Genomic DNA, 25,097 nt, shown 5'->3' with positions numbered 1-25,097 from the left:
GATGGACATTAACACGACTGCCAGTTTTGATACAGTATATAGGCTACGTTGTGCAAGCTGATTGGTCCCTGGCGGTCGAAGAGCAGAGTAAAGAAACGTCTCTCTCTCTCACCAACACATTTCTCTGCCAGCTCATCCACAAAGGGCTCGGCCAGTCTGGGGCTCCATTCCCGCGTGTGGATGTCCAGGATGTGCTTCCTGGCCTGTAAGAGAGGGAAGAGACAAGACAGGCTGTTCAACGTACACACACACACATACACACACGCACGCACACACACACCTTGTCAGTTAAATTACTCATCTTGCGGAATTACATTCGCTGATTTGTATTTTCATGGCTCGAGAACAGATTTGACCGACATGTATTTCATGCTATTCTAAGGCAAGGCAAGTTTATTTGTATAGCACATTTCATACAACAGGGGCAATTCAAAGCGCTTTACATACAGCATTAAAATAAGAGAGGAGAATAGTAAGAAAATAAAAGCGACAAGAATAGATATACAAGAAATAAATAGATAGACATTGAATAAGTTAATAGATAATGAATAAAAAGACATGGAAGTGTTTTGTCTCTCAGAGAGATAAGATCCGATAGATTCAACCTCTATCTTGCCCGATACGGTGTGTGAGATCACAGTGTAAAATGACACGTTTGATACTGCATCCGTATCTGTATTCAACCGCTATCCTGCCCAATAGGGTGTGTGAGTAGAGATGTACCGAAAGTTCGGCCACCGAATGTATTCGGCCAGAAATAGCAAAAAAAAGCACATTCAATATTTGGCCATTCAGTGTGAAGACAATGTTTAGCGAATACGATACTTTTTTTTAATGAAGCGATCAAACAGTGCAACCCATGCTGTGAATGAGATGAGCATTGAGTGATGACTGCCTACTGCCATGTCATATAATTACAGCAAACATATCGGCATGTCTCTGAACGACAACGAGAGGCACATTCCGACATTGACTTTCCTTTTCGCAAAATCGAAATAAAAGTGTTGCTAAGCGTTGTTGAAAATCAATGACATACTCGCTAGTCAACTAACACAGCTTGTTTTGTGAGCCTGCTAACAATGTAAAGTAGTGTTAGAGTTAACTAGGTAGCAGTAGTATTTTGGCTTGACCAGCGAGTGTGTGATGTGATGTGATTTTCAACAATGTTGAAATGTATTTTGGTTTTCAAAATAAAAGTCTGATAATTTTGATTGGTGACTTGTTCCACCTTTCACCAGCCGCTGTCACAATTTTTACATATTTCATGAAATGAGGAAATATTCCGTAACAAAGTATATACAATTTCAAACACATAATTTTGAGAATTATAATTTTACAAGCATACAAGCATGAATAAAAAGCTATGCAATGGTACAAAAATTTGTTTTTTTGATGACGCGATCAAACAGTGCAAGCAACCCATCCTGTTCTGTGAATGAGACAAGCATTGAGTGATGACTGCCTACTGCCAAGTCATATAATTACAGCAAACATGTCGGCAGTCAACATGTCTGTCCTCTGAACGACAACGAGAGGCACATTCCGACATTAAGATTTCCGTTTTCGTGACTTCAAAATAAAAGTGTGAGCTAAGCGATCACTGGAAACTGATGGGATCACAGTATTATGTGACAGCTGCTGGTGAAAGGAGTAATAATAAGCCCATGCATTTGTTCTTTTTGCGGGTCCATCTTTTACATTTTGGACATTTGTAACTGATTAATGTGGGTAGGTCAGTCGAAAGCAAAATTAAATTAAATGTTCATGCCTAACGCACACACTCTCCCTGAACCATCTTTCATCACTCAGCCAATCAATATCTAGAGGATTAGTTGATTATATTGACTGGGTTGGTGGTGGTCTGGGTTGGGAGTGAACCCTGCACACACTATCCCCTCCAGGGCCAGGAGTGAGGAACACTGCTCCAAACCAGTGGTTTGGATAGTGAGTTGGACTGGTGATCAGAAGGTCATGAGTTCAAATCCCACCTGGGAACACCACCACCAGTGTGCCCTTGAGTAAGGCACTCAGCTCTAAATTACTCCAGGGAGACTGTCCCTGTAATATAATTACAGGGACTGATAAATGGTTAAAATGTAAAATGTAAAAAATGTAACCCACAGCAGCAGGTCTGTGATCAGTGAGGGCTCTTCGCTGAGGTAGTTTGCTGACTACAACACAGATATCGGCTTTAATTACCCACAATCCCGCTGTGAGGACAAACTATAGGAGGCGACCAATTAGAGGCTCTCCGGGAACAGAGGCTCGCTACCAACAGCAATTCTGAGGCTGACGCAAAATCACACGTTTCTCACAGACATACACTATATTAATTCTGATGACACTGAACCAACGATATAAAACATACTGATAGGAAAGGTCCCATTTATATATTTTTTCTTTTTTCAAAGTGACAAAAACTAAACAAAAAAACTCATACTGGTCTCACATCCCAAACACAAAGCAAGTCTCAGGGGCCAGAGTGATAGCTGGAGGGCTGCTGATTATAATACGGTGAGTCTATGAGTAATAATTAATCTGAATTACCTCAACATGGCTCCAGCTGAGAGTGCATTCTTTGTAAAGTGTATGCTGTTATTGCTTGGCAAATACACAATGAGAAATAAAAGCCCCCAGGTTTGTGTTAGCTACACAGTTTGACTTTCTGAATAATATGCCAAAAATGTTTCTTCCAACACCTATGGCAAGTAAGGCTCTAGTCTAGAACAGGCCTTCAAACATGCACTCAATCATGCACTCACACTATCGCCCAGTCCAACATCAACCCACAAACATGTGGAAACTCCAACCTAGGACACCTGTATTAGGCCTTTCACACCGGCAAGGCTCCGTGCCAGTTCTGGTTCCCTTTCTGGAGTCTCAGAACCGTGGTGCTTTCTGGCGAACTAGCCCGCGTTCATACCAGTTTAAGCGGAACCATCAACGTCATCAACGGAGGGGCCGGATAAACAAAAATGTCACAACAAGATGGCGACTACTTCACTGGAAATGAGGATATCTTCCACTACAGTAACTGAAATAAACACTATTTTGTAAGAAAAAAACGTTCTCTTACTAGCCAGCTACTCTCTTATTAGAATATAAATGAATTGTGCCGTGTGTGCGTGCGTGTGTTTGCTGAGCATGTGAGGAAGATAGAGAAAATTATTAAACTTTTGATATATTTTTTTTATCATTAATGATTAGATTTAGATTACATTACATTTTGTCTCCTTCCTTCTTACTCTATTGCTCATCTTCACAGCCTAGAATATGACACACCCACTGACGACGTCACGGTTCTATTTTTTGGTTCTAGCTGAGAACAAACTTTTCAGGTTCCGAACTAATTTATTTGCGGTCTGATCTCGCCGGCCAATTCAAAATTAGGTTCCGGAACCAGAACCGGCACAGAACCTTTCCAGTGTGAAAGGCCTATGTGAGAGAGAGAACTCCAACTGCAACTGGATTCTATTCGACTTGCTCCCACCTTCTTGTCAGGCAGGTTGAACAGAAACTCCCGGTCAAATCGGCCAGGCCTCCTGAGTGCGGGATCGATAGAGTCAAGTCTGTTAGTAGCACCGATGACCACTATCTCCCCTCGACTGTCCAACCCATCCATTAGGGCCAGCAGAGTGGACACTATAGAGCTGGGGAGAGATGGAGGGATGGAGGGGAGAAGAGGGCGAGAGACAGTTTTATGGTCAACCCATTGAATGAGATGACAACTCATTGTTCATAAAAAGTTATATACAAACAGTCATGGCCAAAAATATGCACTTCTTTCTTCCAGAAAACTGTTGCAATTACAAATGCTTTTGTGTTCCATGTTTATTTATTTTGTTTGCACTGGAAAAACACAAAAAAGCAGAGAAAAAAGCCAAATCTGATATCATTCCACAAAGAACACCAAAAATGCATTGGACAAAATTATTGGCGCCCTTAACTTAATATTTGGTAGCACACCCTTTGGAAAGAATAACTGAAATCAATCACTTCCTGTGACCATGAAGGAGTTTCTTACCCCTCTCTACAGGAACTTTTTACTCTTCTTTAGCCAACAGCTCTTTTCTCAACTGTTGTTTAAAAGTGATTTAGATCTGGACTCATTGCTGGCCACTTCAGAACACTCCAGCGCTTTGTCTTAATCCATTTCTGGGTGCTTTTTGAAGTATGCTTTGGGCCCAATCCCGATTCCCTTTTCTACCCCTATGGCTCGTTTTCGAGTGTGACTCGATTTCAAGCCAAGGCCTTCGAACAGAGCCACAAGCCATAGGGGTTGAAATCTACCCCTATGAATTGGGACAGCCCTTCACGACGGATACGTCATCAGCAGTGGTTTAAATAGACGCGGTACGGGTGACGCGTTATGTTGCCGGCGAATTCTCACATCTCGCAATGCCTTCTTCAGCTGTGTTTATTTCTGTTGTGCTTGCTATAAGCATCTTTTTTTGTTTATTATAATATCAACACACCTGAGAAATCATGGAAGAGGGACAACCCTTCAAGACTGATACGTCATCAGGAGTATCGTAGAAAAGCATTGACGCTCGCAACTCATTCACAACTTCACTTTTACGCTATCAATCGATCAAACAAGTCATCAAATAAAAAAGAACAATGCTTCATTGTCAGACCATGACAGAATAACGGCGCTCTAACCTGTATGAAACCTGTGCTCCTACCCTGCCAGTCTGCACTGAGGGGGGGGAATTCGCGCCTATCATGCACATATCAGCCTGTGGATAGAAAACTTTAGATAGATAACTTTACATTAAATATGTCTACCATCATCCGCTGTCAAACACCACAATTTATTTCATGATTGTACATCTCTGAAATGTTAATCGCGCACATTTCTATGGGTCAGTTGCCGGGGCAGAGGAACAGGGTGACTGTCAGCCTGTGACAAACGCGCAGATATGAGTGCTCCGGTGTCTTGCTTTAGTAGTCTAATGGAAGTGATCAGGCATTACAGCGATTTTTTGGTTATGCTTGTTATAAATAAAAGGTCTATAATGCATTGTAATGACATTAAACTAAGATAATAAGATGGTTATCATAATTTTTCTAATCTTTATTAATAAGTAATTACAGAGAAAGTAAAATGACATTTCCGCATTGAATAGAGCGACATAACATTTCTGTAGATGATTCGCAATGCATCCTGGAATCAAGGGGTAGCGTACCCCTATGGCTTCGAAGCTAGTCTGGTCCTGAAATCGCTCGAAACAAAGTCATAGTTAGCCCTCTAAATGAAGCCATGGCTCGATGAAATATGAATTGGGATAGCCCTCCCCCTAAACGTGAACGCGCAAATCAAGCCATAGGGGTGAAAACGCAATAACATCGGATGGCGCATTGGATGAAGGATCATATGGAAGGAGATTAACTAAGTGACTATCGGAGATAAATCACGGAACCTGTCAACTATTACTACTTCGGGACCCACAGCCAAAGCCAATCACAGAAGCCAGGTAGGCTTACCAGTGTGTGTGCATTAAGCTGTGTATTAATGGATGTTATACGGCTTGCATATTCACTGCTGTTTGGCTGATTGATTACCGGTTTTGGAGTGCTGGCATTATCCTGGTTGGGCAGACTCTCTTTGCTGTGTTTTCTCGATGGTGTGAAATAAGGAATCTCTGCTTTGTCTCTTTGAAGTTACCTTTGAAGTTACCAGTGAAGTTTGAATCCCGGTTAACCGGAAAAACTTGATTATTTTCGTTAGCGATTTCTCGGTTTAAGAAATTGGAAACCGTCCATCTCTCAGATTTGGCTTTTTTTCTCTGCTTTTTTGTGTTGTTCCAATGCAAACAAAAGAAATAAACATGTGAACACCAAAGCATTTGTAATTGCAGCAATTTTTTGGGAGAAGTGGTGCATTATCTGACAGAAGTGCCAATATGTTTGTATATGACTGTAGACTTCACACAAATGTGCACGAGAGGTGGAAAACCTAAACTAGCACGAACAGATGAACACCTCACGAGGATGGAGATAAAAACAAAACCTTACCTGTGTATCTGGTCCTGTCTGCTGGAGCGTACAGGGGCAAGCCCGTCTATCTCATCAAAGAAGATGATGGAGGGCCTCATCAAATAGGCCTACAGACAGACACAACAGTCATACAACCACAACACTGACAAGTGGAAGACTGACGGGAGCCTGTCCAATAAATAATCTCCCCTCCCTTCCCTATTGGCTGACCTGGTCGAAGAGTAGGCGGAGCTGTCGTTCTGATTCACCGACCCACTTGCTGAGGCAGTCTGCTCCTTTCCTCATGAAGAAGGAGACCTTCTTGTCTCCCTGGCTGCACTCGTTAGCCAGCGCCCGCGCCACCAGGGTCTTCCCTGTCCCCGGGGGGCCATAGAACAGACATCCTCTACAGGGGGAGGAGGGGGGAGAAGGAAGATGAAAGGAACATGGTCTATTACTGGGGGCTCCTTTGGTATTGAATAAGTCAACCTAGGCCTATGTTCTGTGACAGAAGGTGAGTGCTCATAACTACAACACAAAAACAAATACTATCAAATCACACATTCAGTTTCTCTCATCTCTCTAAACTGTTATCATATAATTATGACTTAAACAAATAGATGCTCAATACTTTCTACTTCTCAACAGAATGTTTTAAGTGTCTTCTCTTCTGACCTGGGAGGCTGTATCTTAAATCTCTCAAAGACCTCTGGGTAGAGCAGAGGAAACACCACCATCTCCTTCAGAGACTGGATGTGGTTAGCAAGGCCTCCCACACTGTCAAACTTCACCTGTGGAGAGAAACCATGTGGTAAACACACTCAGAGACAGCAAGGTGTTCATATTAATATGCATAGATAAATGAGAACCCAGGGATCGGCACAAAAATAGAAAACCAGAAAAAGACCTAAGAAATGCTAAAATTCCTTTTGAACAAATCACTTCTCTATGGACTACTGTTGAATGTAACGGGAAAAAAGCAAGGGTCCCCAGTGCTCACCGAGGCATCAAGGTTCATGGGATCCACGTCTGCTAAACTGGCTCCCACCTTCACCCGATCACGCAGCACCCCACTAGCCAGGTCCTCTGCCCGCAGGTTCATAGGTAAACACCTGACCAACAACATCATCATTGATTGGTTATATTTCGTTATTAAGTGACAATTAAAACAAATGCGCTAGTATACATTACAGCGAACACAGAAACAAAACAGCTAAATGATAGCTGTTATTATAGCACACCAGACTTGTTATCTCAAGTGTGAAAAATAAGTGCCTGAGATCAAAGAGGTCAGAGGGGGGGGCGGTCACCTGTTCCTGGCCCTGGTCATGCTCTTGCTTTTCCTCCTCTCAAATCGCTCCTCGTCAGATGATGACGTGGTGTCACTACTGTGGATGGCATGCTTCTTCACTCTGGATGAGTGAGGGAAAAAAAACACACTTAATAACACACAATCTTACTTGAGTGTCAGAAAACCCTGATCTATCACAGTTTAAATGCCACGGCTGGAATGTACTCGACATTTACAGGTACAGAGATTTCACAGGTGCTGGGTAAATAGCTTTTAAAGAACCTAAATAGTGTTTGTTTCCCAAACTTTCGTGACTGAATGAATTACACTGTTAAGATTCCAACCTTATATGACTTCTTCTGGCGGGGGATCTATGGGTGTCAAACAGAGAGGTCTTGCTTTGCTTTCTGTTCACTGGCTCTGAAAAGCAAACATAAGGGCACAAGGCCTGTTATTGAGGTATCAACCATCATGGCACACTACGATAATTTCTAGTAGCCGCAACAGAGATAGATAATAGATAATAGAATGGTCTGACACATTGACTTAAAACCTGACGAGGGGGGGGGCGCCTGGGTGGCGTAGCTCACCAAGGTGCAGGACACGTAATCGCAGGGTCCCTGGTCGATTTCGGCCTTCGACCTATCCTGCATGTCATCCATCCTTCAACCTATGCCTTTCTCTCATCCATCCTTCCTGTCAATCTCTACTGTCTCTATCTCAATAAATAAAAATAATAATAATAGTAATAATAATAAAAAATAAAACCTGACGAGGGTATCTGAATACTTTTTTCAAGTTATATAAACATACATAAGAACCATCTCAGCTCATGATATCTGCCCCACAAGTTTGTGTTCTTTGTTTGTTTATGTATGATGTTTTTCTGTTTGTGTGTTATGTTATGCCTGAAATGTTTCAGAAAAAAAAAATAGTATAAAAAAAGAAAGAAAAGAAAAAAGAAGCATCTCAGGAAATAGTTACAAGCCTAACTGTGAACATAAATCAACAATAGCTCATCGTTACCAATAGGGGGCGCCTCGTATCGCTGCACAGTCTTGCGCTGCCTCAGGTTGTAGGGCCTGTCATTCTCTTCTCCTGCCTCCTCGGCTTCATCCCCTTCATCATCCTCATCATCATCACCCTCTGCATCCTCGTCATCCGCTCCCTCCTCATGAGATTCTGAGAGTAAGCAACATCATCATTATAATATATACACAACCGGATATTCAAAATGTTTTCAGAATGTGTGAACAACCACAACTTGTAGCAATATAAGAAAATAAGGGATCATCCCATCAAAAGAGTTGTGCTCAGTTTCCATTTGAAGGGACCTAACCCCTACGCTTCATAAGTGCATTTTACTCGTCATTTAAATCCCCAAAACTAATTCACACAAGCAACACAGAAGACGGACCTTCTGTCCCTTCTTCCTCCTCCTCATCTTCCTCCTCCGTTTTGCCCAGGACTTTGTGGTGTGTCTGCATACCAAAGGTGTTCCTCCGCATTGATTTCCTCCTCTTCACACGCGAGTACATATCCATGTTTTCCTGAAAAGAAGGGCATTGGATGAGAGGGAAGTCCAGGAGCTGTACAGGGTGATTGGTGCACAAATACTTGTAGACAACTCTTCAAACAATCTTTGGTGCCCAATCTGAGATCAAATCCTAGTTCCTACTCATAGACTTCTTGTAGACCTGAGAAGATCAGATGGGGTATGAGACATGGTGGAAACTCTACCTAGTCTACCAGAGGGTTAAGTGGAGCCATCATCAGATCTCTTTAGGTGAAGCTCCTGTTTACACCCATATAATCCTTTCAAATCTAGCATAGGTGTCTAGGGTTAGGAAGTAGTATCTTATGTTCGACTGGGCATTGGAGACACAAGAAGAATGTGACTTCAAGTCTTCCAGCGGTGACAATAAAACTTACCACCTCAGTGTCAGTCCACATGCGAAGTCTCTCCACCTCGCGATTCTGTCTGATGCTGCTGATGTTGTCCATCTCCTGAAGAACAGCTTCCGCTGTACTGAACACAGGAACACACTGTTTAAGTACTGGTAGAGGAATCAGACTGTTAACTGGTCAAATTATTGGTCAAATAGCAGACTGTGAGTTGTGTGAGCTGTGTGTGTGTGTGTGTGTGTGTGTGTGTGTGTGTGTGTGTGTGTGTGTGTGTGTGTGTGTGTGGTACCTGTTGACAAGCTGGTCAAACAATAAGCTCTGGTTGAGGTGTTCAAACTGGCTCTTCCTCACTCTGCAGCTCCTCTTCTGCTCCACATGTCCATTCATATGAGAGTGGTCACCTCCCCCATCTTCCTCATCCCGCTGGTTCTTATGGGCTGCAAGTGTTACCATAAACAAGAGGTCAAAACATGCATGAAAACAAGACAGTTCAACTCCCTGCAACATTCACACACTAACTGAGGATTCAAAGTCTGACATTACCATGTCCATTTTGCAGGGCTCCTGAGGACAACCTGAAAAGAGAAAGTGAAATGTGTAAATACAAGCACATTAGAAACAAATGCCTTATCCACAGACACTTGAAGTTGAACCCACGACTGAGGGGACATCACTGGTCCACTTGTCCAAGCTCACCTGGTGCGATAGGTGGGCATGCCCCAACTGACCCTCTGGCCCTTGGCCTTTGGAGAGGGTGAGGTGTCACTGGAGCTAGGGGTGGCTTGCCTGCGTGTTCGTTTCACAGGGGGGGACAAGTGCGGACTGCTCGGACTGCTCACATCACTACCAAGGTCCTTCTGAGGAGGGGAGCGAAACACAGCTCTTAGAGAAGGTCGAGAGAGAGAACAACTTATACAGTGAAAGAAAGAGGGCGTGAGAGCTAGCAAAAAAGAAAGAGAAGAGGAGGCAGAGCTTTCTCCAATACTTACTTGGAGTAATCACTGATTCAACATATGTTTTGAGGTGAAAGCAGGGATTCCACTATAGACTTAATCAATCCAGTCATATGAAATAACTTCTTAAGTCAGTGCTTCTGTTTGGTTTTCAAATATAACATGTAAAAGGGTAGGCACTATAAGCTATTTGCTTCAACCTACACCTTTTCAGTAATTTTCTGTTTTTATTTTATATTTCATTTAATGCCTTACTGATATGTCTTTCTTCTATGACTGAAATAAACTAGTAAGTATAGTGGTGGGGTGTGAGATGCATTTTCTATGTATTCGAACAGAACGGTAAGGGGAACGGAATGGAGCAAGAGGTATCTAAGAGACAGGGTTACACTCCTTGACGCATCTACTAACAACACACTGAGGAGCATTGGAGAAGATACCATGTCCTTGATGTTCACATTCTTCACAGTCTTTAACCCTCAGTTCCTTATTGACAGAACATCATAACCCTTCTGCCGTCATAGACCAATACTACCAGCCTGCAGAGAGGTTAGCGTGACAATCAGCTAGACAAGACAAGGGATTTGCATCACACATCAATGGCTGTGCACAGGCAGCCTTTTTGGTGCCTGTTCTTTCTCAACATTCCCTCACTGTTCATTACAAATCGTTTTTCCCTCTACTCTTCTGTGTATAGGCTCACTTAGACCTATCTGTTAAAAAACAGAGACTGACTGTTGCTTAATGTGGCTTATTTTAACGTAAAACAGCTAAAAGCCAGGTTCACTTAGCTTTGAAACCATGTAAACAATGATGCCTAGTAAGGGGGAGTCCTGTCAAGCTCAACCTATTATGTAAGTGGGCGTGTACTTGTGGAATTACGGCTTAGAATAAAGTAGCTAGACTTTATTCAGCTACTACATTGGGCTATGATGAAGCTCATATGATATGCGTATTGCTCAGGCTGACTGTATACAGTGGGGGAATAAAACCGTTAGAAAGCCAGTATCAAGACTGGTCTCCTCTTGTTCAAATACGGTATCTTCGCTCAGGTAACTGGCTATAGTCTTGTACTAACTATGCCATAACATCTCCAACAGCTAAGATTGTTATTGTTAGTTGATAGTTGATTCAGACAAGTTAGTGTCTCCCCAAAAAACGTCCTCATCTTCAACAGACTACTGTCAATAAGCATAATGTCAAAATAATAATAATAGCCTCATAACATGCAATTCATTTGAACTTTCAAACAATACAAAAGTTCACCGAGTTCAACTCCCCAGCTTGCTAAATAAAGGACGCTAGCCAGGCAACTGTTGTGAACCACAAGGGGGTTCAGATCTGGTTCCCTTCCCCCACCGCTAGCTACCACCAGCCCCGTTTAGGTATTTACAAATAACACGACAGTGACTTCAATCTCCGTGTGACAATAACCTAGTCACAACAAGTATCTATCCCCGATCTGTCTTTGTGTGGGGCTGTTGTTTGCGGACAAGCACGACAAAGCTAGCTAGCAGGCTAATTCCTCTCCTGCCGGTAGACAGGACAACACAAAGGGAACTCAACTTAGAGCTAGCCATGATCAGCAAAGCTAACCTCAAAGGTGTGAGCCGTGCAATGCTGACAGTGCAAGTGGCAAGCTTATAAACCAACGCACGCAAGAGCATATTTGTTTGTTTAATCGATTCAGTCGGTGTCAAATAGTGTTGGTTGTTCTATTTAAAACCAGGCAAGGAGAAACAGCTCGAGGCCAGAGCTGTCTAGATAGCATAGCTACCCTACTGAGAGAAGAACCCGGCTCTTACATGTTCCTCACAGTCCGGGATGTTCCTGGCGGACGACCTGGTCCTGGAGGAGATGAAGGGGCTGCCTGGCTCGTGCCGAGAGCTCTTTCTTGTGTTCACCATTATTTTTCCGTATCTTTGCCCTGGTTGAGTTGGTCTATTCGTTCGTATCTAACACTGCATCAGTGAGCACGGCATTGAGGCGCCATTTCTCTTTCTCTCCGGCTAGCTGCTGGCTAGCTCTTCAGAGTCCTGGCTGTCAGCAGACACACTCACCACTTCCGCTGTACCACACTGTACTTCAAACCGCTTCAGTTACGAAGATGAACATATGACATTTTTGCTGTAAGGAATATAACGTTAATGCATACATGGCCTGACACATATTTGTTTATAATTTCACGTTATAACCTGCAAGTGTACCCCTCCAGTGTGTCGTAGCAAGTGGCTGCTGTGTGTGAAGTGAAATAATATCATATGCAATAACGATAATGTTTCAGAAAAAGGGCTTAAGCCAGGGCTACACTAGTTAACTCGTTTTTAAATAAGCTAAAACGTAGCTCACTTCGTTCATCTCAAGACATCTATACGGTTTTTGTTCCATAAATAACAAATACTGAGTAAGAGGAATAGCTGTACTTTACTTGATAAAAACAAATCAACTAGCTTAGTTAGGCTGTCAAAATGTGTCGTCGGGAAGCCACGTGCGCGCGGGAGAAGTTTGTTTTGGTTTAGGAAGTGCAATGCAGGCCTTCTCTTCTCCAGCCTGCTAGATGATCAACTCGGCCTTATTCAATGCAATGCAAATTGAGTTGAACATATATATATACAATTATATCATGTTTTTAAATGTTACATTGATTGCATGTATTCTTTTGCAATAAATATTAGGATATTACTTGGGTAGCTACTAGTTACAATGTTTAAAAGCGTATGGGCCTAACAGCAAGGCGACCAATTTATGTTTAGATTGTATATTGATTGAATTGACAAATAATGTGAAACAAACAAACAAAACAATTCACCTATCAAAACGCCGACTAGGCTACATTTTGGTTGACTATACGTGCAAATCCTATCTGCAACTTGTATTGAAAGCGTATTCCTAGATGCAGGTGCCAGTGGGTACCAGTTGGTTGATTTCCCTAACGTGTGTGTATGGCTAGACCCCAATGGGCTGGACTAGGGGTGCAGCAGATGAGCTGACCATCTGTTTCTCTCATGTGAATGGGTGTTTGAGCAGCACGACTAGGCTGAGGGAGCTATATATTTTTGTAAATTACAAAAACATCGATTATGAAATGTACATTTTAAAAAGGTGCTGTGTGACAGTTCACCATACTCAGTATGCTGGTCTCTCTTTTCTCCCAAATGCCTTTCTGCCCCTCAGATTTAAAATGATTGGATTGGTTTAAGCACGACTAAAGGGTGTTCCAACCTTATTTCTTAAACCAGTCATTGCCTGTTAAGTCTATGAAGAGAAGGGAGCGAGCGCACAGCCAGTAAACGTGTGAAATCATGACGGCAGTTCGTGAGCTTAGAATTATAATGTTCTATCTCCGTTTAGGGTAGTTCAGAGATATTGAGCGTCAAAGTTTTTACATTCCATTATGTTTTGTGAGATGGAACCTTTGTATTTTATGAATTACTAACTCAAAAATGTCTACATTTTAAAAATTACACCACACAGGCATTAATAAACACCTAATGGATCAGATTATGTAAAAAACTCAATTTTGACAAAAATTGAGATAGAACCTTATAATTCTAACGTCACGAGTTGACGGCGCGCTTACGTCAAAGCAGTCGCTCAGCAGCATCACCCCCAACCATAAACTTATGGCCGCACACTACAACAACACGAATACGAACTGGTAAAGCAGGAACCTATTATAGACATGTCTGTGTATATTCGATGCATACTCGATACATTGTACTCGTTTGCGTACTCTATGATTATTTCAAGAAATCACGTAGTGAAATGATCGTCCTGCGAGTGGTCTTATATAATTTTGACGCACAGTTGTAATGCGTGTATCAACCATATACGTAGCCTACTGTGTGTGATTCTGTTTTATGTTAAGCACCATAACGGTTGTATTCGATTAATTCCTTAAGTCACGCGAATTTAATGATGTTGCAAAAAAAATGCGTAGCCTAACATCACTGTATTGATTCATCAACATTGTAACAAATAGCCGTGGTCCACTGTGGCCAAACCATCTATACCCAATCTCAAGTTTTTTTTACTTTATTAAAGAATGACGATATGAATGTTAATTTGATGCATGATCATCAGGCCTGTAGGCTTCGTGTCATAGAGTTTCGTGTCCCCTCTTCTCTCCAGATGGAAAGCAGAATACATCATGAAAGATATTGACATTAAAGAGAGCGAGATGGATGAAAACTGGTGAGTTCGTGTTACTTGACTTTGTGAAAACCGTAGTCAATTTGCTAATATGCAAGAATCAAGATATATTTGCAAATATCAAGTTTGATGTTCAACCACCACTTATCCAAGTTATATGCAAGCAAATTCATTTCATGAAGGTATTGACCGTCCATATAATGAGAAATAAGAATAAGCTAAGTCAAGCTACTAAATGTAGTAACACCAAAGCATTTGTGTTGGTCATATATTGTCATATTCACTGAACTCGACCTATGCCTGTCATAGAAACACCTGGAGATCTAGGGCCCATTATTTACTCTTTGTTGCAGGTGTGATGGCAAAGAGAATGAGGAGGAGGAGGCCCCTATGAGACGCAGTTTCTCTGTAGAGGACCTATTAGACGAGGTGGAGAAGATCAGCAATGTCGCCTCTGGGAGCTCAAAGGTTATTAGGGACTAACCTCACGTTTTTTCTCCTTGCAAACATTTTTTAATCATAGAGGAACTGTATTTATTTTCATGGATTGACTGTGATGGTTGGTGTTTCAGGTTGACATGGTGGTGAGACTGTGGAAGAATGGGTTCACTGTTAATGATGAGGAGTTTCGCAGCTACTCCATACAAGAGAACCAAGACTTCCTGGAGACCATCAAACGAGGGTGAGCTTAAAGCTCAATTTATACTTCTGCGTAAAATCTACGCCGTAGGCTCACGCGCACCTCTCCAAAAATGTAACTACGCGGCAGTGCCTACGCAGACCGTAAGCACTGTGATTGGTCCGCTTGGTAGCACATGATTCCGACATGATTCCGACTCTCTCGTAGGCCAAACTGCGGAAGCCATGACAGAAATGTCATTAACTTTTTCTGTAATTACTCATTAATAAAGATTTGAAAAATAATGATAACCATCTTATTATCTTAGTTTAATGTCATTTATGCATTATAGACATTTTCTTTACAACAAGCATACCAACAAAATCGCTATTATGCCGCTATGAGTACACCGACCAACGCGAACCAGACCGACCAACGCAGAACTATAAATTGGGAGAGCCCTTGCGTAGGGCTTTAGCAACAAGGTTTGTGACTCCCTTGTTAGAACCCTCAGCTAAGACCTGCGTTGCCAGTATGTGGCAGCAGCTTGTGAAACTGGGAACAAGTCGCCAACCAATCAAAATGTTCTGACTTTTATTCTGAAAAATGTTAATAAATTTAAACGTTTGGTAGTAGTGGGGATTACTCACCGAATCCGTTGCATTGCAATATTTAGCCTTGACTAGCAAGTGTGTTATTGATTTTCAACAACGTTGACATTTATTGACATTTTTCAGAATAAAAGTCAGAGCAGTCCGTCGGTTGCTGACTTGTTCCCGGTTTCACCAGCTGCTGTCATATATATCTGACACATCTATATGCAGTAGAGAACCTGTATTTTATATTTCCAGGGTTGGTCCTTTGACCTTAACGATACTCCTAATATAGCCAGGGATCGTATTATTATTTATAGCATGAAAGTAATACCCAAACTAATTCCAAATTTGCCAAATCTTGGCTGAAGTCCTCAAGACATGAGGAGTAACAGCCTAGATACTCTACTCGTATCAGTTGCGTTGCCATCAGTGTCACGTCAATGAAAAATACTTTAGGGATTGAGATCACAGCTCTCTCTCAGAAGCTCCAGTGGCATTGGTTGATTATTTGAGGGGTTAATTGCTTGATTGTTGTGACTATCTGTCCTGTATTCCAGGGAGCTGCCTGCAGAGTTGGAAAACAGGGCTGAAGAGGAGGAGCTGGAGGTCAACGTGGAGGACATGACAGAGGAGATGTATGTCCCCAAGAAGAAGACCTTCCAATCCTTCAGTGGGCGAGGTTACAGACTGGGCAGGTGAGACTGCTAATATTCATACAGTACAATGATACATGTCCGTGGACATTTGACGACTATGTCTTGATGATCATGTGTTTCTAAACTGTACCACTAGGTGGCCCTACTACTCAGTATTGTCAGATGAACTGATTAGAATAGCCGTGGGCATTGAGATTTGAGAACCTCAGTTTTCGTGTCCATGCAAAATGTGCAAAAGGCTTTAGGTCTGCTATTGATTTGATAGTGACAGGGCACAGCACTATGGAGGATGAATTGTACACACGTCGAAATCCAATACATGTGTAACACTAAATACAATGCAAAAATACTGAATATTTGTGCCAAAATGAAATCAATACAGCCGTATTGTATTTCGAGATGTGTACATTGTATTTCGAGATGTGTACCAGGACTCGACATTAAGGCTTGTCCGCTTGTACATAAAAAGTACATTTTATGTTCAGACAAGTGGACTTCCTCCTGCAGTTGTCTGACGGACAAGTCAAAACAAAGAGTAAAATAAATAAATAAATTAAACTGTGTTTTTAGACCAGAAAACCCCTGTGCCATCGAATTATCAAAATAATACAACACCACTGAACGGTTTAGCTGTTGTCATTACAGTAGTTTATTGATGTATTCACACATTACAGTAGGCATTTCTGTATCTTAAATTGAAATTAAAACAATAAAACTCTCTTTCAAAAAGAAGTGCAAATTAAAAACTAAGGAGAAAAGATCAAGAAAGGATCATGTTCCTTTGTTTACAACATTCCACCACAAAGTATTCAGTATAGCAAGTATTCAGACTGGTTCTTCAGGTAATTATTGTGAATAGGTCTTTCACAACGCAAAAAAATACTGAATATACTGTATAGTTACAGAACAGGTATTGCCGGTGGTCCATAAGTTCAATAATGTAAAAACAATGTAGAAAAGCAGTGTTTAAAAAGCTAGGGAGGGGTAAATAAACTGTAGCGTACGCTTGTTATTATGTAGCCTATGTAAATAAAGTAATATAAGTAAATGTGCTTATTAGCATATCAAAAAGGGTAAAGTTTGTTAAATATAGTTTTATTAAATTTGATTGATTACATTTCTTACGTAATTGGGGTTGTAAACACATCAAATACTAATGATGTGGTGCATTTTTAACTCACCGATGATGGTAACAGCAGTTCCCTCAATGAGAGCAGTGACTGTTCTTCTGGACATACTGACGTTGTAGTTGAATTCTTGAATTTTCTCTGGACACATGGGCGATGAGCTGAGCTACCTCGTAGCTAGCCATTGTGGCATTTTCCTCTACTGTACCCAAAATAAATACTTGTTGTGCTAACTGTCAGATGTTTAACTTTCTGCACTCGCTTTGTGCCAGTTTACAAAATGTAGGACTGAGGTTTCGTTTCAGAGTGTCTTCGAATATTATAATCATTCATCACCGCAACAAATTCCATGCAAATCAAACAAACACACTTTCCCTTCACTTCTGTGAAAAAGTATTCATTTTCCCACCGTGCCTGAAATTTTCGGCACTCACTTGCTATTTTCCGTCTTTTTGATTCCGCCATGTTCGACCCTTCATGGATTTTTTTTTAACTTTTTTTTTTGGGGACTGAGGTCAAAGTTTTCAATGGTAGGAAATCATTGCAACGGTCGGTCTAGTCGTTCTGCAAAATGGTTGTGACTTCTAGTGTTGAAACTAAGAAATCCAATGCAGGATCCAGGCCATATTCCATTTTATTTTTTAAATCTATGCCCCGCCGCAGTTGGCCCGCAGGCTGTAGTTTGCCCACTCCTGGCCTAATGGATAGTGGACTGGTGATCAGAAGGTCATGAGTTCAAATCCCACCTAGGAATGCCACCACTAGTGTGCCCTTGAGTAAAGCACTTACTCCAGGGAGACTGTCCCTGTAATCTCAAATTGTAAGTCTCTCTGGATAAAAGCGTCTGCTAAATGGTTAAAATGTAAATGTAAATCCCACCTGGGAACACCACGACTAGTGTGCCCTTGAGTAAAGCACTAAGCCCTAACTTTCTCCATGGAGACTGTCCTATAATCTCTAATTGTAAGTTGCTTTGGATAAAAGCATCTGCTAAATGTAAAAATGTAAAAATAAATGTTCTCTCCCCTCCTCCCACAGTGTTGCTCCAAGGGTGGTGGCCAGGTCTCCATCAGTGCACGAGGAGGGGGAATTTCCTCCTGTCCCCATGGTAACGCTGGACCATGCCCTGCCTGTCACCTCCCTGCAGATCTGGTTGAGTGATGGTAGGAGGCTGGTTCAAAGGTTCAACCACTCACACCGGTGGGTACCTATGCCTATGTAACCCTTAATGTAATGAATTAATATATCAATTTATTTATCACATAATGTAATAATTAATAACAATTTATTGACATAAAAATGCTAGAATTAACAGTTTTTTGTTGTTGTTGTTGTCTAAAGTGACTTAATGCAATGTTTGCTATAACAATACTGGTTCAGTCCGGACACTCTTGTCAGTTTTACCATTCATAAAATGAAAATGGTAATATATTTAAGCTTGACATAATTGGATGGCTCCGCTCTGTAAAGCTCCCTGCCTGGAGCTAAACAACCACCAAGTATAAAGTATGGCAGGGAGCGCATGACTTATCCAACCCTCCTTGGGGAGGCTACATACAGAGCAACCGTGTGGATGGAGGCTGGGGGTGGTGGGTGGGACGTCCACACAAAATCAACTCTCATAGCCAGTAAAACTGTGTCACAAGTGCTATTGAATGCTACGGACTGACAGATGACAGACACCTGCCCTGCCTGAATTACCGCCAGCTCCATGTATTTGATGGTATTCAGCTCCATGTATTTGATGGTATTCAGCTCCATGTATTTGATGGTATTCGAGACATTTCATAAGGAAGCATGAGCAAGGGCTGTTGTACTGACCGGGTTAGAGATGAAGCAGTGTATAAAGTATATTTCTGATGGTGTCTCGGGCCTATTTGTAAGGGCTATTTCACAGGGGAGCCCCCCCTACTAAATTTCGTTGTATGGTACCTGTACTGTATTAATGACAATAAAGACCATTCATTCATTCATTCATTCATTCATTCATTCATTCATTATACAGGTGCACTGCAGCAACTTAAGAATAGTGGTAAAATGTGTTAATATAGAAGTACAGGAATGTTTCTGCCCTGCTCTTTCTGACCACTATAAGCAGTTGATTTCTATGCCCTTGATTGTTATTGAGAGCAGTGGGCACCTTATAAGCCAGGCCGAGGTTGTCATATTGCATGTTATGTCACAGCCGATGCAGGCATGGATATAGAGATGACATAATGGATTATCCCAGTGTGGTCAAGGGCCTGAGCTGAGAGTGCAGCATGGTGCATGTTATCCCCCAACCCCCGACCCCCCCCCCCCCCACTACATGTTCATGGGCCTGTAGAAAACATAATCTGAGAGATGGCGACAGTGTGGATCTATAAAATCCCTAGAGAGGGATTGTGTAACTCAGATGGAATAGAAGATTGAACCCAGAGCTATAGGATGAGAGTTTGTAGAATAACCATTGGGTGGTTTTAGTGTGGGGATTTTAAAGCAGTAGAGGCTGGTGGTGGTAGAGAACGGAGGATGGCCTCAATGATCAGCAATATACCATTCCTCGTTCCATTTCATGTATTACAATTTGCCCGACCCCTGACTTCTGCCTCCACTCTCCTCATTTGTTTTACAGTCAATAACAAATGATGTTGCCTGTATAATAGATAATATAAATAATTATATAAATGTGGAGAGAAATGGTGTGTAGACAGACGGCCAGGTCTTCGAAGACATTGTCAAGTGGTGTTAGGAGTCCTAGCTTCAATTAAACATATCTAAGACAAAATATATGATAAATGCCAACACACATGAAGCCATGACCATTAGGGGTCAGACAGTGGAATGTGTGCAATTTTACAAATATTATCTGATCTTGGGACACTTTTTTTTTTAAGTTATTTTTTCTGAGTGGGGCAGTCCCACTCATATTTTAATTTTTATTGACAGATCAGTATAGATTATGACAGGAAGGATGGGTGAGAGAGAGAGGATGGATGACATGCAGGATATGTCCCCGGCCGGAATCAAACCGGGGACCCTGCGGTTACATGGTCAGCGCTTAACCCACTACGCCACCTAAGCGCCCCCTTGGGACAATAATTTTTTTTTTTTTTTAATTTGTTTTTCAGATTTTATCCCTTTTTCACCCAATTTGGTAGCCAATTTAACCCAACGTAGCATCCAATTATCCCCTGCCTATTGCATAGGATCCGCCGCACGACCCCGTGGCCGGCAGTCCCAGAGGAGGTCGCCAGGCAGACTAGGCTGACTGGCTCCTCGAGCCCAGTACCGTTATTCCGGCGCCCAGGGGGCGGTGTTGCGCGACGGATCCTAGTCCAGAAATACTCCTATACCCCCCTCGGAAGCGGCCGGCCAATATGCCGCTTCCCGTGTGCCTCGGCCATATCTGGATCTGGCGAGCCGGGATACGAACCCCGGCCCCGGTGGGCAGCATGCACTAGCGGCCAGTGCGTAGACCGCTACACCACCGCGGGGCGCTCCCTTGGGACAATTATTGACTCAAAACTGAAGGTAGGCAAGCACCAGGGTCTTGAATCTGATGTGAGCTGCTATCGGGAGCCAGTGCAGGGTGCAAAGGAGAGGGGTGACATGAGAACATTTGGGGAGGTTGAACACAAGACGGGCAGCAGCATTCTGGATGAGCTGCAGAGGTCTGATGGCAGAGGCGGGGAGCCCGGCCAGGAGTGCGTTACAGTAGTCAAGGCGGGAGATGACCAGTGACTGGGTCAAGAGTTGCGCTGCTTCTCTGGTGAGGAATGGTCGTATCCTTCTGATGTTGTAAAGGAAGAATCTGCAGGAGTGTGCTGTCGCTACGATGTTCTCCGCACAGGATCGGCGGTTGTCCAAACATGTTGCATGCGTCTCTGCCTATGCCATAATAAGTTATTGCATCATATTTTCTCTTCTCCCTGTCATCCTCAGGATCAGAGATGTTCGGGACTTTGTGGCGCACTGCCAAAGGACCTGCTCACCTTTCATCCTGACAACATCCCTTCCCTTCCGAGAGCTCAGAGAGGAGGAGCTAAGTCTGGAGGAAGCGGACCTAACCAATGCTGTCATCATCCAGAGACCCCTGAACACACACCCCCCCTTTGGACACTCCTGACCAATGAGAATGCTCACAGAGACCCTTAACTCACGCTGCCTCCCTATCTTGGTCACCCCAGAGAAACACCCTCCGTCCCACCCTCTCTCTTTCAGCAACTGACAAGGGGGAACACCCAGAGAGACCTTTGCTCACAGTCACACAGACCTCTAATTCACTAACGCTGTGCCCTCTGTTATTGCTGGCTTCTGACACCACTACTCCTTGAACAGCGGGAGGCCCCTTTCAAAGTGCCATCAACACCTGAGTAAAACCCCCAAAACCCAATGATGCTGCCTATTGAACTCTATCTGTCTGTCTGTCTCTCTTTTTGTCTGTATGTCTGCCTATTATCTATGATTCAGCCTCAGCTGATGTCAAGTCTTCCTTCACTGTGACCATTAGTAAGAATATGCACTCCTTGTATGCACTTATTTAACGTCTGAAATGCTAAGTGGGAGTGGTGATGAAGAAAAGAATCTTGTAATTCAAGAATGTCATGTAATTATATCAGTGTGTCATCATGCCATAGAACAGGTGCAAATAAAAAGGAAGTTACTCATCTGTCATAGAATGGAATGTTTAATCATGTTGACTATGCAGTCTTTTGATTATATCAGCATTGGAAGCACATATGTCAAAATGATTTAATTTGATGGCCTCTACCTACAATGTTTGGTAGTTTGCTCATGCATTTATCAGAGAACAAACCTGCTGGTGCACAATAATATGCCTACATATCATCCTCCTCGAACTGTCTAGTGTAATATTTAATCTTGCTGCAATAAAACCTATTTTCAACTGAATGTGGGGTGTTTTGCGGTTAGAGACACCATTAGAATAAGATGCATTTATTACCAAACATTGATTTATATACAGTATATATATATATATATATATATATATATATATATATATATTCTTATATAAAGTAGCGGTTATAGCCTACATAAAATAAAATAAAAAGCCTATAGCCTACATAAAAACTCAATTACGTAATTACGCTCTACATGCTGTAGCCTAGTTTTTTTCTCAGCTGAGTGATTTGTGTATGTACAGTAAGCTCGTGCTCTTCCCCGCCGTGGGCTCCTTGCCTGCCCTCGGGAAGATGAATGCCACATATCCATCATCTTCAATATTTAAAACCTCAGAAGAGAGGGGACACGAAACGTGCAGGGTTTGAGGGCTCAAGAAGAGCAACATGAGCCCCAGGGCTCAGTCTTGGGCAAAATTATCCTTCAATGTACCAGGCAAGTGTATAGCTCTCGCAGAGTAAACTAAATATAAATTTAAATTAAAATTAAAAAATAGTTTTCACTGTCAATATTACCCTATACCTGGAGGGAGAGAAAACGTAAACATGCCCACTTGGGTATTTTCTTTAGGCTATGGATTGACCTGGTGCGCTGCCAATAGAGGTCTGATTTGGAGTAAAATAGGACACATTTCCTTTCTGCTACATATTTAATAAGACTAAGCACGCATGGAATTACTTTCCCTTAATTCCCACATCTCCTCTCAAAGTGAGTCTCTTTACCTGAACCACTAGCAACCTTTCCTTTGCGCATTCCTTTTCACGCAACGTTATCTGAAACATAAATGCGTAATGCAGGTCATATGCTTGATTTCGCCATGGTGATATTTACCAGTGGTTTTTGTCGTTTTAGCTGAATGTTTGGAATCTGTGAAGAAGTCTGAGCGTTTGGCCGTCTCTTTGATTCAGACCTTCATTCCATGACCTGGCTGTGTTGGCACAGCACACACACAGAGTGGAGTTGACTGTGGTCCTGCGACTTTGTCATCTTTCTCTGGATAAGATGCTGCGGGGAGAACAGATACTCTGCGATGGGGCAGGTTGTGTTATTAAGGAATTATTGAACAAACACTGGTGAGTTTTCCAATGATCGAGGTAATAGAATCATATTGGGTTGACACACACAATAATCTACTATTTGACGTGTGTGTGTGTGTGTGTGTGTGTGTGTGTGTGTGTGTGTGTGTGTGTGTGTGTGTGTGTGCGTGTGTGTGTGCGTGCGTGTGTGTGTGTGTGTGTGTGTGTGTGTGTGTGTGTGTGTGCGTGTGTGTGTGTGTGTGTGTGTGTGTGTGTGTGTGTGCGTGCGTGCGTGCGTGTGTGTATATACGTGCGTGCGTGCGTGTGTGTATATACGTGCGTGCGTGATATTTTGGTCAAGTGGCATGGTCTGATGATGATGATGATGATGATGATGCTAAAACATAAATAGCCTGAGTTTTAGACCTAATTAAGCGACATCAACAGTTTGGCCATATAGATGAAAACGTTATTGTCCATCTTCTTTAGTGAGACATTAGTCTCGAAATGGATCGAAATGATATATGATCACACAAGCTCTGACTAGTTATTACTTGGCCATGATCCAGCCACAGCCGTATCTCTCCCACGGTGCGTCACGCACCCACAGCACCTGCCCCTGACCGGTCGCGGTCGCGGTCGCACGGTAATTTCGACAATGTAGGCCTACACACACCTAACATCGCGGGAACGTTTGTTCAGTCAAAACAACCAGTCAGACTGCATTTTTCATGCCACTATCTTCAAACACTATCCATCGAACTGTCGTCACCCAGATTTGGCATTGCTACTGTCACATAGATCACGGGGGAAAGCGGAAACAAATGACACATTAATACTGTGGGAAAAGCAAAGGTAGACTTATGAGTTATGATGATTGAACATTCATGCCAAATTATATCTAGTCACGCACAGAGATTTACATGCTTTAGCCTACTGATAAGAGGATACCTTGGCTTTATTAATCTATTTACATTCTTTAAAGTTCAAGGTCAAATGGTCAAGTCAGTCATCCACCACGACCTATATATTTGCATGCGTTCGTTTTTTCCTCTTCTGCGTTATGCATGATGAGATCAATATTGATGCTACGATATTGTCCCCCTCAGTGACTGCGCTGCCACTGGCAACCACTGGAGGGCGCATTTTCCTTTTTGATCCGGCGGAGAGAAGCAGTGGAGTGAAGTGCCACCGCACTGTCGACCTCCGCAGTCTCCTTCTCCTCGTCTGCTGGAATGAGCCTCCGGTCCTCTCACTGACTGACCGCTTCTACTCTTCTCTCTAAACCACAGGTAAGCCAATCCTCTGTTCTGTGCTGTTCTTTACATCAGAGGCAGATGGAGATAGTGATAGAGATTGGGGAAATGTGACTGGGGAAATGTTTAATTATGTTTTTTTAAATAATTACATTAATTAAATAATTAAATACTCATAGAAAATACAGAAAAGGGTTGCAGGCAATCACATCATTCAATGATGTTGTTGTGTCATCACCATGTCCCCCTGTGTGTATTTCCTGAGATTAATCATACATCATGGTGTGTGTGTGTATATGTGTGTGTGTGTGTGTGTGTGTGTGTGTGTGTGTGTATGTGTGTGTGTGTGTATGTGTGTGTGTGTGTGTGTGTGTGTGTGTGTGTGTGTGTGTGTGTTTGGGACTGCCTGCCTGACAGTGCCCTCCCCTCCCTGGCGCTGTTCCAGACCAGAACAGCATGTGAATGGCAGCCGAGAGCAGCACAGTCGCCACAGAGGCTCAGGAGCTCCCCGCGTCTGTCCCTGGCCCCGTCACTCACAGACACGCACACACTCACCATCAGAACGACACGCAGAGACACACACACACACACACTCTCACTCACTCTCACACTTGGAGCCACAGCACTACACACACTCAGACACAC

General features: G+C 42.6%; 2 protein-coding genes across 2 annotated transcripts in view; one reads left to right on the top strand and one right to left on the bottom strand.

Annotated features, from left to right (window-relative positions):
* The window catches only part of atad2b (ATPase family AAA domain containing 2B), a gene marked incomplete at its 5' end in the record, with an annotated part of 81,530 nt that extends 69,495 nt beyond the window's left edge, over nucleotides 1-12,035 (bottom strand). Inside the window, 15 exons of the mRNA XM_080524381.1 lie at nucleotides 113-203; nucleotides 3,491-3,650; nucleotides 6,019-6,107; nucleotides 6,211-6,385; nucleotides 6,655-6,770; nucleotides 6,980-7,091; nucleotides 7,290-7,391; nucleotides 7,615-7,690; nucleotides 8,297-8,452; nucleotides 8,688-8,820; nucleotides 9,203-9,299; nucleotides 9,465-9,612; nucleotides 9,719-9,750; nucleotides 9,872-10,032; nucleotides 11,934-12,035. Of these exons, the coding sequence (XP_080380507.1) occupies nucleotides 113-203; nucleotides 3,491-3,650; nucleotides 6,019-6,107; nucleotides 6,211-6,385; nucleotides 6,655-6,770; nucleotides 6,980-7,091; nucleotides 7,290-7,391; nucleotides 7,615-7,690; nucleotides 8,297-8,452; nucleotides 8,688-8,820; nucleotides 9,203-9,299; nucleotides 9,465-9,612; nucleotides 9,719-9,750; nucleotides 9,872-10,032; nucleotides 11,934-12,035 (1,750 nt within the window). The remainder of the gene's footprint in view (nucleotides 1-112; nucleotides 204-3,490; nucleotides 3,651-6,018; nucleotides 6,108-6,210; nucleotides 6,386-6,654; nucleotides 6,771-6,979; nucleotides 7,092-7,289; nucleotides 7,392-7,614; nucleotides 7,691-8,296; nucleotides 8,453-8,687; nucleotides 8,821-9,202; nucleotides 9,300-9,464; nucleotides 9,613-9,718; nucleotides 9,751-9,871; nucleotides 10,033-11,933) is intronic.
* A 2,243-nt stretch (nucleotides 12,036-14,278) lies between these two features.
* On the top strand, nucleotides 14,279-21,386 carry ubxn2a (UBX domain protein 2A; the record flags this gene model as incomplete). The annotated part of the gene is made up of 6 exons (XM_080524367.1): nucleotides 14,279-14,322; nucleotides 14,634-14,748; nucleotides 14,853-14,962; nucleotides 16,053-16,190; nucleotides 18,317-18,478; nucleotides 21,203-21,386. The coding sequence occupies 6 exons, from the start codon at nucleotides 14,279-14,281 to the stop codon at nucleotides 21,384-21,386; spliced, it is 753 nt and encodes a 250-aa protein (XP_080380493.1).
* Nucleotides 21,387-25,097: the final 3,711 nt, after the last annotated feature.

Source organism: Nansenia antarctica (assembly GCF_963989245.1).
Source record: "Nansenia antarctica genome assembly, chromosome: 1".
NCBI classification, from domain to species: Eukaryota; Metazoa; Chordata; class Actinopteri; order Argentiniformes; family Microstomatidae; genus Nansenia; species Nansenia antarctica.
This window is presented reverse-complemented; position numbering and strand designations above follow the sequence as displayed.